The sequence below is a fragment of the Cavia porcellus genome, unplaced genomic scaffold (assembly GCF_034190915.1).
Source record: "Cavia porcellus strain 051 isolate PalLab524CR breed Dunkin Hartley unplaced genomic scaffold, mCavPor4.1 scaffold_3, whole genome shotgun sequence".
Taxonomy (NCBI): Eukaryota; Metazoa; Chordata; class Mammalia; order Rodentia; family Caviidae; genus Cavia; species Cavia porcellus.
The window spans coordinates 119,982,946-119,999,591 of record NW_026947486.1 but is presented as its reverse complement, the minus strand read 5'-3'; the positions used below and the strand labels follow the sequence as shown (position 1 = coordinate 119,999,591).

Genomic DNA, 16,646 nt, shown 5'->3' with positions numbered 1-16,646 from the left:
TGTGGATCTAGCATCCAGAATATATAAGAACACTTCCAACTCAGCGGTGAAAGGACAAACGACCCCCCTCCAACATGGGCAAAGGAGGCCTAGGGATGACCACTGAGCCCAGGGAAATTGGCCCAAGATACAGTCCCTGGGGACATGCAAGTCACAACCAGCACAAGTTCCCACTGCACGCCCACTAGGATGGGAAGGGTGACAGGCATAGCAGAAAATAACAAATACTGGTGAAGATGAGAAGTACTTGTGGGTGGGGCCAGGGACAGTGGAGACATTTTGAAAACCCTCTTGGCAGGGGTCTCAAAGATGTAGGCACAAAGTGGCCACATGGTCGGGCAAGCTCATCCCTAGGCGGAGGTGATGGCTAATATGGCAGACAGTGAGGATGCCTCGAAAACTGGCACCAAGGAGTGGAATTGGTGCTGTCACTGGAAACCACAAAGTGGAAGAGTCTGCGGAAGGAGCCCTGGAGGAGTTTGGGGGAGCAGCCTAGAGAAAGGCTAGGGAAAGCAGAGATTCCTCGTGACTCTGGTGGGAGCTCGGCAGCCCCCAGTGCTGAGCAGATGCAGCAGCACAGGTTATGCTGATGAGCTTTCGGACAGAACAAGGGCTCTGGTGGGCAGTAGGCTGGCAGCTCATCCTTGTTGTGCTGTGGCGAGAAAAAACTTGGTGGTATTTTGTCAATGCCCCAAGACTTTATGGGCATCTGGCTCTGAAGGCGATGGACTTATTTATCTAGTGGAGGAATTTCAAGGCAGTACAGTGTTTAGTCGATGGTATGGGTATTGCTGACTGCTTTAAACCAAACTTACTGAGAACTGGGAGTAAGGAGAACAGAGTAAAGAGACTTGGAAAAGTCACTGTTTGGCTGGAAAAGAAGTATACATGATGTTGTGGCTAAGGAAGGTGCAGTTGTAGTTGCTACTACTGCTAAAAAGGAGCTAATCCTTTTCATTTGAAGCATAGGGAAGACTCCAGGGAATATCAGGCTTAGAGAGAAAGAAATACAAATTTGTATGAAAGACTTTCCAGGTCAGTCTTTGGAGAAGAGTGGCCCAGAGTGCCCTGTCCACCCAAAAGCACCTAGGGAATTGTTTTCCTGGGATTATTTTCCCTGTACTAATCCAGGCACTCAGGACTGCAGGAGCCATGGTTCAAGGGGGCCCAGGTGTAGCTCACATTGGCGGCAGATCTGGACATCATCTATGAGACACTGGAGTTTGCAGACATGCACAGCACAAGAGTTATGGGGCCAAGGAGGCTTCCACCAAGACTGCAAAGGAAGGCCTGTGGGGCAGGAGATGCATGGCAGAGCAAAGCTAATCCTGAGGGAATCCATGAAGGCTGCCCCCAGCAAATTTACAAGGGTGAGGCTGTTTAAGTCCTTGGGGGTCCATATCCCATCACAATGTGTCCCAAATGTGGCCCTGGAGTTTTCAGCTTTGATGTTTTCCCTCCTGGGTTTTGGTCTTGCTTTGGTCTGATCCTTCCATGTGACTTTCTTACTTGTCCCCTGTTAGAATGGGAATGTTTATCGTTATGCCAATGCATGTTGGAAGTGTTTACCTTTCTTTTTTGATATTTACAGGTGCTCACAGCTAAGAGTTTGCCTTGAGTCCTAGAGGGAACTTTGGACTTGGACTTTTGAGCAATGCTGGAATTGTTAAGATTTTGGGGACTCTCAGAGATGGACTGAATGTGTTTTTCACTGTGAGGTGGCCCTATGCCTACATGGATCTGGACTATCTCCCAGAGGCCTCTGGATTTAAAGACTTGGTCCTCAGCTTGATACTACCAGGAGGTGGTAGAACTTTAAAAGGTAAGGCCTAACAGGGAGGTTTTAGGTCACTGACTGTGTGCCTTCAAAGGAGGTCATCAGACTATAGTGTCTTCCTCCTTCTCATCCCAGCCACAAAATGAGTGACGTTTTGCGCCACTGCACACTCCCTGCCATGATGTAGTGGTCTTATAATGAGACCGACAGACCATAGACTGAAACTTCCAAAAACTGTAAGCCAAAATAAACCTTTTCTCTTTATAAGTTGCCTATCTAGTTATTTGTCATAGTAATGGAAAGCTAACACAGCGTGTATCCCCCAAGAGTTGAAAATGTGTGTTCAAACAGTAACATATATATGAACTTTCATGGCGTTTTTCACCATAGCCAAACTGTGGAAACAGCCCTGTTCTGTACATGGATGAATGGGGAAACAAAACATGGTCTTCCCTATATGGAGGATGGTATTCAACTGCCAAAAAGGAATGAAATTCTGATATATGAGGACATTATTCTCAGGAAAAAAAAGGCAGACACAAATGCCACTAAGTATATGATTCCATATAAATGGACTGGTCCAAATTAGGCAAATCCAGAAGGACAGACAGCAGAGCAGTTGTGGTCAGGGCTGAAGAGTAACTACTTAATGTATCTAGGTTTCCTTCTAAGGTGATCGAAATGTTTTAGAACCGGCAGCAGAGACAGTTGACATTGTGAATACACTGAGTGCCACCAAACCACACAGTAGAAAGCAGTTAAAATAGTCAATTGCATTTTAGGCCTGTTTTGCCACAGACATAAAGCAAGAGATTTTGTGCACACCCTTTAGCTAGCCCCAGCCACCCAGCCCCTGGCTCCTCCTGTGGCCCACTCACTTTTTGAGCAGGATCTCCGAGGCCCCCTTGCTGAAGAGGCGGAAGCTGCCGTCGGGCAGGTGGATGACTGTGCTCATGGACTTGCGGACCGAGTTGAAGGTGTACACTTTGTAAAGCTTATCTTCTGGGATCTGCTCCCGCACGGGCTGGAAGTCCCGCTTCAGGTCCAGCACAAAGCCCAGTAGAGCGCACTCAGTCTTATTCCCCACTTGACGTGGGAGGGCGCCTTCCTTCTCTGGAGGCTGCAGGGCGAGGAGAGCCAGCATGGCGTGGGGGCTTCAAGCACCCCCGTGCTGTCCCAGGCCCCCTGGCTCCTGCCCAGCTGTGCCTACCACACTGGCAGGACAGCAGGAGGCCCAGTGTGAACCGAAGGGGCCCTGCCCGAGCTGCAAAGTGAGCCTTTGCGGGCCGATTTCCCGTCATTCACCAGGCCCGCCCAGCAGCCAGTGCACCTGTTCATGCTAGGAATGGGAAGAGGGGTGGCCAGAACTCCAGAGGTTCTGCTCCAAAGTTCTGATTTTGTTGTTTTTGTTTTGTTTTGTTCTTTGTAGTGCTGGACACAGAACCCAGGGCGTTGTGCATGCTAAGCAAGCGCTTAACCACTGAGCTACACCTGTAATCCCTCAAAACTCCTAAGGGGGCCTTGCGAGCCCCTTAGATGCTCATGCCATGCCCCCAGCCCGGCCCCTGCCCTCGCCCTGCAGTGGCCCTGCCAGCCTGCCCTCCTGCGCCTGCTCACTAGTATTTTGGTGGTGTAGGCACTGTTGATGGAGATGGCATGGACCAGGAGGTCAAGAATCTTGGGAGTCAGGGCGCTGGGGGCTGGAATCTCCTTGTAGTGGGTGTCTCCTAGGTAGGACTGGACAACAGTCATGCGGTTGGTGGTGAGTGTGCCCGTCTTGTCCGAGCAGATGGCTGTGGCATTGCCCATGGTCTCACAGGCATCCAGGTGGCGGACCAGGTTGTTGTCCTTCATCATTTTCTGCAAAGGACACAGAGGGGGTGGGGGGCACTTGGGTTGTTAGCTTAGCAGGGGAAGGGGACCGAGACATGGTCAATACAGATATGGCATGTGAGTGGCGCTGACAGCTCACTGGGGACCTCGGTTGGCACTGGGCTGGGTGGCAGCCAAACCAAAGGAGCGGGCAGACTCCAGGCCGCTGATGTCCCGGGATCGCTCTCTCAGCTCACCTGCTGGCACGTGGCTCCCCACGCCAGCCTGGCTCTCCCATACTCCCAGGGTCACACATGGCCCCTGGGTTGCTTGCCTTTCAGCCCCTCGCCAGCCACATCCCACTCCCTTGTCTGACACTGTGGGATGGAACCAACTGTAAGCCTCGTGATTACCTTGACAGAGTAAGCCAAGGAGATGGTGACAGCAAGAGGCAGGCCTTCTGGGACAGCCACAACCAGCACAGTGACGCCGATGATGAAGAACTTCACAAAGTACTGCACGTAGACTGGCGTACACTCTGCCAGCCACACCCGGCCATCCACAACAAAGGTCTCGATGACAAAGTAGAGGACCAGGATGATGACAGTGATGGCCGACATCACCAGTCCTGCCCAGCCACGGCGGAGGCGGTGCAGCAGGGAGAAGGAGGGAGGAGAGGGGAGCAGAGGTCAGGGCCACCGTAACTTCAGCCCTGCAGCTGGCTTGAGCTAGCCTGGGGCCTTCCCTAGGACACCCAGAGTTGCCCCTAGTCCCTGGGAAGAAGCCCTGGGGTGCGTGTGTGGGACTACGCGACCTTCCGCATCGCCTCTCCCTGCTCCACAAGCCCTGCCGCCATCCCCGGAGCCAGTGTCCCTGCGCCTGCTCAGTGGCCCCTGGCTATCCTCCTCCAGCTGTCCCTACCTGCTTTCCCAATCTGCACAGCCAGTTTCGTGAGCTTGCCCTGCAGGACCGACTTCTCTTTCTTGGGCACGCTGGCTTTCTTCTTCTCCCGCTCCTCCATCTCCCCGCCCTCCGCACTCTTCAGGGGCTGCATTTCCATGGCAACTGCCCCATCCTGCTTCTTGGCTGTACACAGAGGAGCCCGGTGGGCAAGGTTAGGGCCTAGCTAGGGGAAGGGGTTCTGGGGACTATCAGCAGGGTGTCATGCCGCACCACCCCGAGGAATCGGGGTTCCCTGGGAGTGCGCTTAAATCCAAGCTCAACCGGCCTTCCCTGTGTGGCTGCTTAAGCCCAAGTCCCAAGGGAGGTGGGCTGCTGCAGCACCCTCCTCGTGGGACAGGAAGAGAGGACAGACACAACACAAGGAACTTAGGCACACAGATGCGGTGGCCATTCCCGGAATGCGCCACCTCTCAGTACCTGGGAGCAGAGGCCTGTGGTCTGGAGAATGCTCCTGAAGCTGAGGCTGGCTCTTCTGCCCTGGTGGCATCTGAGCCGTCTCCTGGCTCCTCTCCTCCCACCCGCCTGGTCCTGCCTGGGCCCGCTCCTCCTGTAGCCCTTCTGTCCCCGGCCACCTCTTTCAGCTTCCCTTTCTCCTCCTGGGTGGGGCCCTGGTGCCTCATCCTCGCTGCCTTTGGTGGGGTACAGGCGAGTCCCCCAGCCCTGCCAAGCCCCAGCCTCACACACCTTGGGCTCCCTCCAGGTACACTGCCCAGGGAATTCACATCTGCAGGCGGCGCCCCTGGCGTGGCAGTCAGGGTCCCCAAGCTTACCTTTCTCCCGCTTCTCTCTGGACCCCTGTGCGAAGTGCTCTTGGCACTGTGGCTGTCACCTTTGCACCCTTCCTCCCTGCCCAGAAACCCAGGGCCACTCATTATAGCTTCTTCCTCCCAGAGCCCTCTGGGACATGCCACGCCCTGCCCAGCTGAGCCACTCTAGCCTTGTACTCCACCTCCACGCACCCCCTCAACCCAGGGCTCCAGCCTTTGCGCTATTCCTGTCCCAAATGCCCTGTCAACCTCAGTTTTGCTATGAGCTGCAGTTGGCTTGGTGACCCTGTCCTAGTCCCTGGGTCCCCAGGTGTCTGGGCCGTAGAGCTTACAACTATTCACCTCTGCCCATGGCCTTCTTGAGGGCCAGGGCCGTGCTATATCCCTGCATTCCTGTCACCAGGAGCCGACCACTGATTTAACCTGACATCTCTCTTCAGGCCACCCCCCGTCACCCAGCCACTTCTTCCTGTGTCTCCCAGCGCCCACCAGGCACCCAGGCCTCTGCCCCTTGGATGTTGGCTGTGACCCTGGCCCATGGGCTCGGCTGAAAGCGCACTCACCTGGGAAACCCAAAGGACTAGGACCCAGAGCTTCAGGCAAGTCACCCTGTCTGTGCCTCAGTTTCCTCATTTGGCCAAATGGAACAGGGTGCTCACTCTTTGCAAGGACAAGCTGGCCACCCCCTAGGCAGCCCCTCTGGGCTTCCGGCAGTGGCTGCAGGTGGGCAGCTTGGAGCAAACTCAGAGTGTCCCCTCCACCCTCTGGCAAGGATGGGACCACTCACCTGGCCTCCAGGTGCATTCCTGCTGGCTGTGGGTGGCCCCTCCCCCAGCCCTCCCAGCCCCTCCCCCAGACTCCTGGCTGCCCAGTGGTGGCTTGCATTACCTCTGGTCTGGCTACTGTCCATCGCCCCATCCTGCTGCTTGCCTACAGTGGGAGAGGAATGACAGACACGGAGACTTGAGAACACCCACGTGGCCAGGACACACACACATGCACACAGGACAGCAGACAGAGCTGGGGCACGCACAGTGCAGTGCGGGATGTGGGATGGGGCTGTCACCACCTCCCTCCATGTGGCCATCAGACATTCTCTGGGTGTCCTGAGCAAAACCACTGGCCAGGGCTTTTTGAACCCGTAACGCCAGCCCTAATGGAGCCCAGGCCACACAGGGCTGGGGCAGAGCTGCCCACCCCCTCCAGTGTAGCCCATGAGATTTTGTGCCCAGGTCCCCGGCTGGCAGTGAGCTCTGGGTGTGCACGTGCAGCACTCTGTTGGGTCTCGGGCACTTGCCAGGCACCTCCAAGGCAGCTCACAATGGGGCTTGCGTGTGTACCCAGGGCAACCATACAGGAAGGCCCCCTGAGCAGGTCAGGCTGGTCCCAGGGGACCTGTCTGGGCACAGCAGGTGGCTGTTAGAAGAGCTGTGCTGGACCACATCTCCCTGGCTCTAATTTGGGCAAGGGGGTCTTGTGGCTTGGCCTGCTGGTTCCTACTCAACAGCTCATTAACACTGGGGATCGATCCAAGGACAGACAGGGAGCCAAGCAGCTCTTAGGCAGTGGGGTTGGGCTCTGGGGTTCCCAAGAAGGAAGCAGAACCCCATCTCAGCTGAAGGTGGAATGTGGTTTGGGTCCTTTCTGCCCAAGGCACCTGTGCAGGCTAGAGGGGCGGTTCCCAGGGAAAGGAGACTGGGGAGCACAGGAGACACCCATAGACATAGGATAGCAGCACGGGTGACAGAACAGCACGACAGAGGGTGTGGCCAGACAGGCCACAGAGTGGCACGCAGACAGGGCTGGGAGAGGCCTTCAAGGAGGGAGGAGGCCTGGGGTGAGTGGGTGCTGTAAGGAGAGGTGGCCTGGAGCGGGGACAGCGCTGAGAGAGGCAGGCACCTTGTGGGAAAGGTTGAATAGAGCTGTAGTCAAGAGGGATAGCCAGAGAGAAGAGGTGGCAGGTGGCAGGACCACCCAGGGGGCAGGGCTAGGGTGGCGGAAGGAGAAATTCTGGGTGCATCGAACTCTCCTCTTAGAAGCCAGCCTCCTCCGGGCCCTAAATTGCACAGTCTGAGGGTGCCAGAGAGGGGTGAGGTGGGGGTCAAGTTGAAAGAGGAGGGGCCTAGGACCAAGTTGTGAGAGGCACCAACAGTGCAGGGACAGAGTAGGAGGCCAGGAGCCTGCAAAGGGACTAGGGGGCACCAGGACTGGAGGCTCCAGCAGTCTAAAAGAGGTGGAGCCTCTGGTGTGGAGGTGGGGAGGAGGCCCTCTATGGAAGGGGTTCCCTGCCACTGGCTGTGACCAAGAGGCCACCAGACAGGGCCAGCTATTGTTCCTGGAGAAAGGTCTGGGGACTCTAGCCCAGTGCAGGCTGGCCTGGACCATGTCTATGGCCCACCTAGCCGCCTGTGTACCCAGGTGCCCACTGAGGAAGGACCCTGGGCTGAGGCACATGGAGATAGGGACTCGGTGCAGTAAACAAGTGGTCGCAGTGGGCCTGGTCTCCGGGAGCAGGGCAGTGCCCATGGAGGGAGATGCAGGCTGCCAGGGGATGAGGCCCACAGCAGCCCATGGAGCTGGGAGCTGGGAGGGGGGGAGGGAGGCTGGGGCTGCTAGAGTGTCCTTCCTTATGCCAGCCTGTCCCTGTGGGGCTTGGGGCAGGCAGGCCCAGGCCGTCTGCAGCCTGAGACTGACTGTCCTCTTGCTAGCTCCCTGGTCCCAGGGCCCTGCTGGAGGTCTCTGGCAGGAAGCAGAGTTCTAGCGCATGTGCAGAATCTCCTGGGTGGGAGGCACAAGCCTAGAAATCTCTGCTCCCTTCTCAGTTTGGGCTGCAGGAGAGGCCAGAGCCAGAGAAGTGGCATGCAGGTGTGGGTCGGAGTCATAGAAGTAGTCAGGCTGGGCCTGTGGGGCTGGGACCTGGGAGGGCAGGGAGGCTCTGAGGGCCGGCTCTCCCCAGGAGGGGACCCGCTGTAGGCAGACAAGAAGAAAACGCAGGTGCCCTGGCTGGAGGGCTGCCATCAGCACTGGAAACCAGAAGTTGGTGCCGCCTTACCTTTCTTATCCTTTTTTTCCTCCTCCTCTCCGCCAGCTCCCAGCAAGGTGAAGATGATGCCTGTCTGGGAGTTCACACCAACAGCCGTCACCACCATTCTTCCTGAACCTTCCATGACATGAGTGCCTGGCACAGCAACAGAGATGGAGACAGAGATTTGCACCACCCAGTGGCCGACATGCTCAGGTGCCTGCAGGTCCGCTCTCAAGGAATCCCGGAGGCAGGGACTCAGCACCCAGAAGTCACCAGGACTGTGCTGGCCTTCAGGCTACGCTGTAGCCTGCTTCCTGGCTTAGCAGGGACCCAGAGGCCCACAGAGGGCCAGGTGGTGAGTCATTCATAGGGTCCTCCAGGGGTGACATTTCCTATTGGGTTAAGTCATAACCTTCAGGAAAACGAGCATTGTGTCCACTGGGTCTTCTCCAGGGTCTGGATTTGGCAGGACACTATGCTGTACCCCAGCAAGCTCTCCCCTACTTGGGGCTTCCTATTCTGGACTCAGAGGCCCTGCTAAGCTGGCAGCATCTACTTCCTTACCCTGTGGCTGCAGCTGCCACTATCAGCACCCCGCCCCCCAGTGGCCTTGCCATGGCTCCCCAGCAGGAAGGGCTACTCGAGGAGGCCATCAGTCAGGTGAGCCTGGAAGGTATTTGGGCCAAATGACTTCCAAGTTGGCTCTGTGCTGGGCGGTTGCGAAGGCAGCCCTCACCTGACAGCAGCATGGGGTCTTTGTCAGCTGACTTGCGCACGTGGTCTGACTCGCCTGTCAGGGAACTCTCGTCGATCTTGAGGTCATTACCCTGGATGAGCACACCATCAGCAGGCAGCAAGTCTCCTAAAGGTCGGCACAGAACAGGAGCCAAACACTGTGGGTCTCCAGGCTTTTCTTCCCACTGCCTCCTCCAAGCTACCCCAAGGGAAGTCCCTGGGATCACCTGGGAAAGGCACTTGAGAGCCCTCTTCCATCAGTATCCTCCTTTGGGAGGATGTCATGGTTTAGGTCTAAAATGTCCCCCAAAAGGCTCATGTCTTCTGAGGTTCAGCTTTGGGAAGGTGATAGGTCATGTGGTTGCTACATTCATCAGTGGATTAAAGCATGCATGAGTTCAGTAGGTAAATGTGTTGTTAGGGAGTATGGCCTGGTCAGAAGAGGTGGGTCATTAGCTGAGTGACTTGGAAAAGTATATTCTTATCCTGAGCGCTTCCCTTCTTTCTTTACTTCCTGGCTGCCATGGGCTCAGACTTTTCTGTATTATGCTTCTCCACCATGTGACTTCTGCCTTGAAGCCAATCAACCATGGACTGAGTTGTCTAAAAACTGGAGCCAAAATAAACCTCTCCTCCTTTGAGTTGTGGCTTTTAAGTACTCTGTCCCAGTAACAGGAAAGTAACTAACACAAATTTTGGTACCAGGAGTGGGGTCATGGCTGTGGCTGTACCTGATCATAGGGTTTTAAGAAAGCCTTTGGAATGAACTTGTCTGTGGGAGGAATTTGGAGATATGGACCAGAGAAGACCTAAATTGCTGTAAGCAGCTATTAATGGAAGATTCTGGTCAAGAGCTCAGAAAACCAGAATGCTGGTAGGAAAATGAATCATGAAGGCCAAGCTCAGAAGTTTTCAGATGGGAATGAAGACTATTAGAAAAAACTGGACTACAGACCATGTGTGTTTCATTCTGGCAAATAATTTGTCTACATTGTGTCCATGTCCTAAGACTTTGTGTGATGCTGAACATAAAGGTGGTAAACTAATTGATCTGGTGGAGGCAATTTGAAGACAGCTCAATGTTTAGGCTACAGCATAGGTACTGCTGGCTGCTTTTAGCCTGATTTGCAGTGAAAATCTGAAGCAAAAAGCAGAGTTAAATGATTTGGGAAAACTTGCAGCCTGGCCAGAAAGGAAGTACCTGTAAAGTTAAGAGCCAGGAAATATGTGGTTGCTGAAAAAAGTAGCATTAAAAAGAACCCAAGTACTTTGTATCAGGACAATAGGAAAGGAGACCAGAAGGCATCTCAGAAATTGGCTCACCTCCACTCTTCACACACTCAAAGATGCAGAAGTGTGAACCTTTAAGAAGACAGCCTATGAGCCCTTTGAGAAGGACCACCTAAGGAATTGGTTCTGTGGGATTCCTTTCACAGTGCTGAGCCATTCAGGCACTCAGAGACCTCTGCTGCTGTGGTCTAAGGGGGTTTGGCTACTGCCCATGCTAGTAGTAGACCTTGATGTTGTTGATGTGATTCTGGTTTTACTGGCATGCACAATGCAAGAGTTGCGAGATCATGAAGAGATCCTCTCAGATTTTGAAAGGCCTGGACAGCCAGGCAGTATGCCCCTGAGAGGGAAGTGAGTCAAACTGTGAGAGTAAAGCCGAAAGTACAGTGGAGAGTCCAGGAAACTGAAGATTCCAGGAATGTGGAATTTCTCCTCAAGAAAGCCATAGGCAGTGAGTGCAGCCAGCCCAGGAAAGGCCATATGGGCTGTACCCAGCAAGGCCATAGGAGTGAGGCCGGTCAAGCCCTCGGGAGTTCACATCTTAGCACCCCTTGTCCTGGTGCTAGACATGGGGCTCCTGGACTTCATGTTTGCCCTTCTGGGTTTTGGTCTTGCTTTAGTCCCATTCCTTTCTATCTCCCTATTTCTCCCTTTTGGAATGGGAAGTTTTATCCATTCCAAAGAAAGCACTTAACTTTCTTTTTGATTTCTGCAGGGGTTCATAGATGAGTTCGCATTGGGTCTTAGAGGAAACTTTGGACTTGAACTTGTGAGCAGTGCTGGAATTGTCAAGATTTTGGCAACTCTTAGAGATGGGCTAAATGTATTTCACATAGTGAAATGGACATGAATCTTTTGGGGGCCAAGGGAAGCATGTTATGGTTTAGAACTAATGTCCACCAAAAGTCTCATGTATTCAGAGGAGGCTTTTAGAATGCAATTGGATCATGGGGGTACTATACTTATCAATGGATTAATCCACTGCTGAGTTCAGCAGCTGAATATACTGGTGGGAGGCGGGACCTGGACGGCATACTCTTGCTCCTGGCTCCTCACCTTTCTGCTTCCTGCTGCTACAGGGTGAGCTTCTTTCCTCTGTGACGCCTTGGAGCCAACCAACCATGGACTGAGTCCTCTAAACACTAAGAGCCAAAATAAGCTTCTCTTCCTTTAAACTGTGGGTGTTAAGTATTTTGTCCCAGCTGTGGAAAGTGACTAAGACAGAGGGAGAACCACCCACACCTAACCAGGGAGCAGGGACATTTGCATCCTGCAGCAGTGACGAAGACCTCTGCAGAGGCCACAGGGACAGCCTGATTCCTGGGGCCACTATTGTGTCTCAAACTCTGCCTTCCCCCAGCCTCACACCCGTGATGTCCCTTGTCTCCAGCCCCCTGCAGGTGATGGCACAGGTGCTCCAGAGAAGACAGCCTAGCCGTTGCCTCTTGTCTGGCCCTCTCTTCCTGGAAAGGGAAGCCAGACTTCTTGGAGGAGTGGGTGAAGACTGCTACACTCACCATACTTGACCTGGGCGATATCCCCTACCACCAGTGCGGCTACGGGAACCTGGAGGAGCTGCCCATTCCGGATGACTGTGAACTTCTGCTCCTGCTCAATGCGGCTCTGCAAACCTCGAAACTGCTTCTCCTTGCTCCAGTCGTTGAAGGCTGTAACCAGCACCACACAGATGACGGACAGCAAGATGGCAGCCCCCTCGATCCAGCCGGCCTCCGCTTCACCCTCGTCTTCTGCCCCACCGGACACATTCCCACAGGCTGCACCCAAGGATAGAGCAGAGGCAGAAACATAGTCAGGCCAGCCTGGGCAGGGCCATCTGGAAGCCACCCTCCTCTCCTTCCTGCCCAGACCCCTGGGCCACACCTTCACTCTCCTCTCCAGGCGGTGCATAGAAAGAGAGGCCCAGGGACACGATGGCAGCCACCTCCAGGATGATGAGGGTCACGTCCTGCAGGGCCTCCCACACCAGCTGCAGGAAGGTCTTGGGTTGCTTGGGGGGGATGAAGTTCTGCCCGTAGATCTGCCTGCGCTTCTCCAAGTCATTGGTGTTGTCCGCCAGGCCTGCATGGTGCCCCACAGGGTGGCAGAAGCACAGAGGGATAGGTTGGGACAGGTCAGCCTGAGCCCTGGGCACCGTGAGGAACTCTCTAGATGGTGCCCTGGAACAGGGCATGGCTGCCTGGGCCAAGGACAGTGACCTTTCTGCAGACCCACATGGGAGTGAGCATATGGCCCTCTGTGGCTGTGGCAGGCAGTTCCAGCCCGGGAAGCGGGGCTGCCAGCTTCCTCATGGTACCCAGGCAGCCTTGGGGCCACAGTCGTCCCAATCTCTGGGACCCCCCCACCCAGGCCATGTGCCTCCTTCATCCATTCCCAGTTGATTCTTGAACTGCCTTGTCCTGCCTTCCAACTGTCACTGAAGGGGACTTGCAGGAAGTGACAGTGCCTGCCGAGGAGACCGGACAGGGGCGGGGCAGGGGCAGAAGACCACAGCCAGAGGCTCCAGGAGTCATCAGTCAAAGGGGCAAGGGTGAGAACCGCCTGGTTTCCCTCTCTGAAGGGTGACCCTTCCGGCCTGGGAAGATCTCTCCAGCTCTACACACTGGGACTCCGTCTTCGCAAAGCCCCGTGCAATGACCAGCCCAGTGCCGGCTGGGGCTGTGTATCGGAAACGCCATCAGACTGGGCCACATCCTGGCCTCCATGGCCTGCTCCTCAAGGTTTGTAGGGTGGCACAGCTTGACCTGCACAGAGGCGGGGCCTAGGGGGCCCAGGACCCTTTGAAAGCACAGCTGCTGAGGACAGAGGGGTGGCCCCTGGAGTCAAAGATAGAGGTTCACTTTCCAGAAGTTTTTCAGAGGAGTAGAGAGAGGGAGCATGACATCCAGGAGTACAAAGACACAAACCAGGGGGACCACTAGAGGGGACCCAGAAGAGGAGGTGGGGGACCAAGCTGGCTGGGGAGAAGCAAAGCCCGAGTGCCGGGAACTGAGCTCTGGGCTGTCAGGTGAGGCTCCAGTGTCCGCAGTGACCCCAGGTGTGTGGGTGACAGCTGCCTCGTTCCTAGCGCCTCACCCAGAGCCCACACCAGTACCATCCTCCAGCCTGAGTGGGGGCACCGTGAAGGGTAGGACAGGGTGACCCCATGGGGCCATGTATGTACATGATGACTGCCAAGTTCTGTGGCCTCACCCCCTCAGCTGAGGATGAGTGCTGGAGAGGCTGGGGTTAGTGAGAGTTCTTGTGGCTCATGCCAATGGCCCACTGTCCCTAGGATGCAAGCCAGGGGACAAGGAGGGTGAAGAAGGAAAAATCAAGAGCTCCAGGGGAGACCCCTTGATCCCAAGCAGGCTGAGATACCAGATGGGTGTCAGAAAGCTGAGGGACTGTGCCCATGGCCCAAGCAAGCTCCCATGGGGCTCTGAGCCTGTGTGCATGCTTAGCTACCTTCCCCAGGGGTGAGCGGGGTGGCGGGGATTCCCACCCCTCCTCATGCTCTGCCTCCCGGGCTGTGGCCCGTCCGCAGCGCCCAGCCGCACTGATACCTGGCGGATGGACGGCCTTGAGTCGCCAGCTGGCGTTGCTCCTGCCACCTGCTGCAGGGGCGAGCAGAGAGGCCTGGAGAACAAGGGGGTGCTGACGGGGGCCCCTGGAGAGAACCAGGGTGAGGTCCGGCCAAGGTGGAAGGACTGTAGCCTCATAGTGTCTGCCCTAAGCTAAGTGGCAGCCATATGGTGTTCTCCTCACCCAGAGGGGCCGCAGCTGTGCCTCCCTGCCCCTTCTGGCCTCATTTTGCCCTGCCTGGCCGGCGGCTCAGATTTCTGCAGGAGCTGCATGGAGAGGAACTCCAGTCACAGCTCCTGGGTGGCAGGGGAGGGGCTGCGGACCAGGGACCCAGTTCAAGAGACCCAGCTTCTCTCCTTCCGCTCTGGGAGCCATGAGAATGGGGAGGCCCCAGAGGCCTGTGTCCCCGGGCACCCAGCCCAGGGCCCCCGGGGAAGAACAAAAGCCCATCGTCACTTCTAGAGAGCCCGTGGGTGCCCGTGGCACCGCGTGAATCTGTTCTTGCCTGCTCTACTGTGTGCCCTTTGGTCTTCTCCCTCGGGAGCTCCCTCCCCACCCGGGCACCTGCCCTGTCCTCGGCCTGATTTGCCCTCGCTACTGTAGCAATGCTTCTCCCTATCATCGGCCTTATGGCCTCGGCCTTCCTGTGGGTGTGGGGGTCCTGCCAGCTGCCGCCACCACTCTGTACCCACTGTGGGGGAGGGGCGCCCCTCCACTCCTGAGCACAGGCCTGCCCAGCAGGCTCTAGAGCGGCCTGGGGCCAGGGCACGGGGGCAGGGCTGGCCAGTTGGCATGGACACAGATGGGCTGCCTGCCCGGAGCACAGGCCAGATGCCATTGGAATTGGATTAGGACCACATCGTGTTGGCTCTTAGCTAATCTGCCCTCCTTCCCAGGGTTCCTGTGGAGCACAGACGGGGTGGGGGGGGGCATAGGACCCAAGTGTCGTCCCCCCTGCCAAACCTCTCACTGAGCTTCCTGACTAGCTGAGCGGCTACCTTCAGATGTGCTCCGGAAGCTGCTGGGGTCTCGTCAGAGGTGGAGGGGACAGTGGGGGACAGGCCATGATCGGAAGGCAGAGCCCTTCTCCCAGTGCACACACCTCCCCGACCTCTCCGCTGTCCCCAAGCCCCTCCTGGGCACCCCTGGGTGTGCCTACCTTGCCAAGGCTTTGGCATAGGGCCTGGGGGGGGGCAGCTAAGCCGGCCCTCCTACAGCTCAGCCACTGTATCTAAGCAAGACCAAGTGGGAGGGCTTGGTGGCTGAGCCAGCAGGCCTACCGAGGGCCATGCGGCCAGCTGAGGGGACTCCGGGGAGTGCTCCTCATGGCTCCTGGCACCAGACAGCTCAAGCCGAGGAGCTCAAGAGGAGGGGCTGCTCCTCAGGCCTTACTGGTCCCCTCCTAGGGACCCAGGTGCTCAGAAGGCAACCAGGGGCTGGGCCACCTACCCAGGCACCTGCCCTTCTCTGTGCCCGCCCCCTCTCTGGGCACCAGGCATGTTCCTGAGCTCTGCGGCTGAATCGGCAGGATCCCAGGGGCCTTGACATTTTAAATATTTAACAAGGCCTGACAGGCCGAGGGAAGAGCCGCCAGCTGAAGCCCATCTGCTTCCTTTGATGTGAGAGAGGCCAGAGCCCTTGTGGCTAAATGGCCCTCCACCCTGGCCTCCTCGGAGGCCTCAGGCCTGGGGCGGGGGGCAAGGAGTAGGAGGAGTAAGAGCCTCTGGCGCAGGGCCGAGCCATCTGCCCTGAAGGCATACTGCCCCAGGCTGGTGTGCAGCAGGGCAGGCAGGACAGGAGTCTGTGGGCATGGCCAGCCCACCTCACGGCACAGGGACACCCAGGCAGCCAGCCGGGGAGACTGCTGGTCCCAGAATTCTGGCTTCCTCTGCCAGCCTCGACTCCTTCTTTCTGAAGCCCAGGTGGGGCGAGGCCAGAGCAAGGGGCTCCTGACTGTACCTCAAAACCCCAGTGCGCATGGGCGGAGAGCACGCAGGCTGCAGGGGATGGCCACACCCAGCCCAGGCAGAGGAAGCGAGCAGGGGCTGAAACATCCGAGGGACAGATTTAGAAACCCAAATAGGCAGGGCTTGGTGATGGACGGCATGGGATGCCAGGGTGCAGGAGCAGTGCAGGGTGACAGCCAGGGACAGCAGCACTGGGTGGGCCAAGGTGCCGCCACTGAGACGGGCAGCTGATGACATCAATCAGCACTGGCCGGCAGTGAGCCTGGCATGGGGCTGGGGTAGCCCAGGCAACCCTGCCAGGCCAATGCCAGCTGGGCCAGCAAGGGCTCCAGCTCCTAGAGTCTGGGCCTGGCTCTGGTCCTAGGGTGGTCCCCGCCTCAGAGGGTTCTCTGGCTTCGAGGGTCCCCACCCCAATCCTTCTAGAGGGTGGCCATGAAGCTCCTGGAGGCTGGCTGGGGCGATGACACTGTTGGGACAGCTGTGAGTGCTGCCATGTCCAGTGGGCACTCTGGGCCTCCTGTGCCCCAAAGGACTCGCGCCCCGCACCCCTTCTTCCTCTAGGGGTCCCTCTTGGCTGCACCTTGCGATGAGGATATGGGGGGCCACGTTTCACTCCTCCACCAACAGGAAGCTGCTTGGGGGTTCATTTGGGATCCTCATGTCCCCTTCTCCCCTCAGCTCCAAGGGTAGAGGTACAGAGGAGGGGTCAGGCTCCCCAGGACTCTGTT

General features: G+C 56.8%; 1 protein-coding gene across 6 annotated transcripts in view; it reads right to left on the bottom strand.

Moving 5' to 3' along the window:
• The window catches only part of Atp2b3 (ATPase plasma membrane Ca2+ transporting 3), a 58,669-nt gene that overhangs the window by 26,018 nt on the left and 16,005 nt on the right, over positions 1-16,646 (bottom strand). For 4 of the 6 annotated variants that reach the window (XM_063246560.1, XM_063246559.1, XM_063246555.1 and 1 more), the window contains exons 4-12: positions 12,251-12,448; positions 11,887-12,144; positions 9,081-9,206; positions 8,372-8,497; positions 6,208-6,249; positions 4,511-4,675; positions 4,003-4,217; positions 3,395-3,637; positions 2,656-2,897 (exon numbers count right to left, since the gene is read on the bottom strand). In XM_063246560.1, the coding sequence (XP_063102630.1) occupies positions 2,656-2,897; positions 3,395-3,637; positions 4,003-4,217; positions 4,511-4,675; positions 6,208-6,249; positions 8,372-8,497; positions 9,081-9,206; positions 11,887-12,144; positions 12,251-12,448 (1,615 nt within the window). The remainder of the gene's footprint in view (positions 1-2,655; positions 2,898-3,394; positions 3,638-4,002; positions 4,218-4,510; positions 4,676-6,207; positions 6,250-8,371; positions 8,498-9,080; positions 9,207-11,886; positions 12,145-12,250; positions 12,449-16,646) is intronic. The other 2 variants (XM_063246556.1, XM_063246558.1) reach the window with 1 other exon arrangement.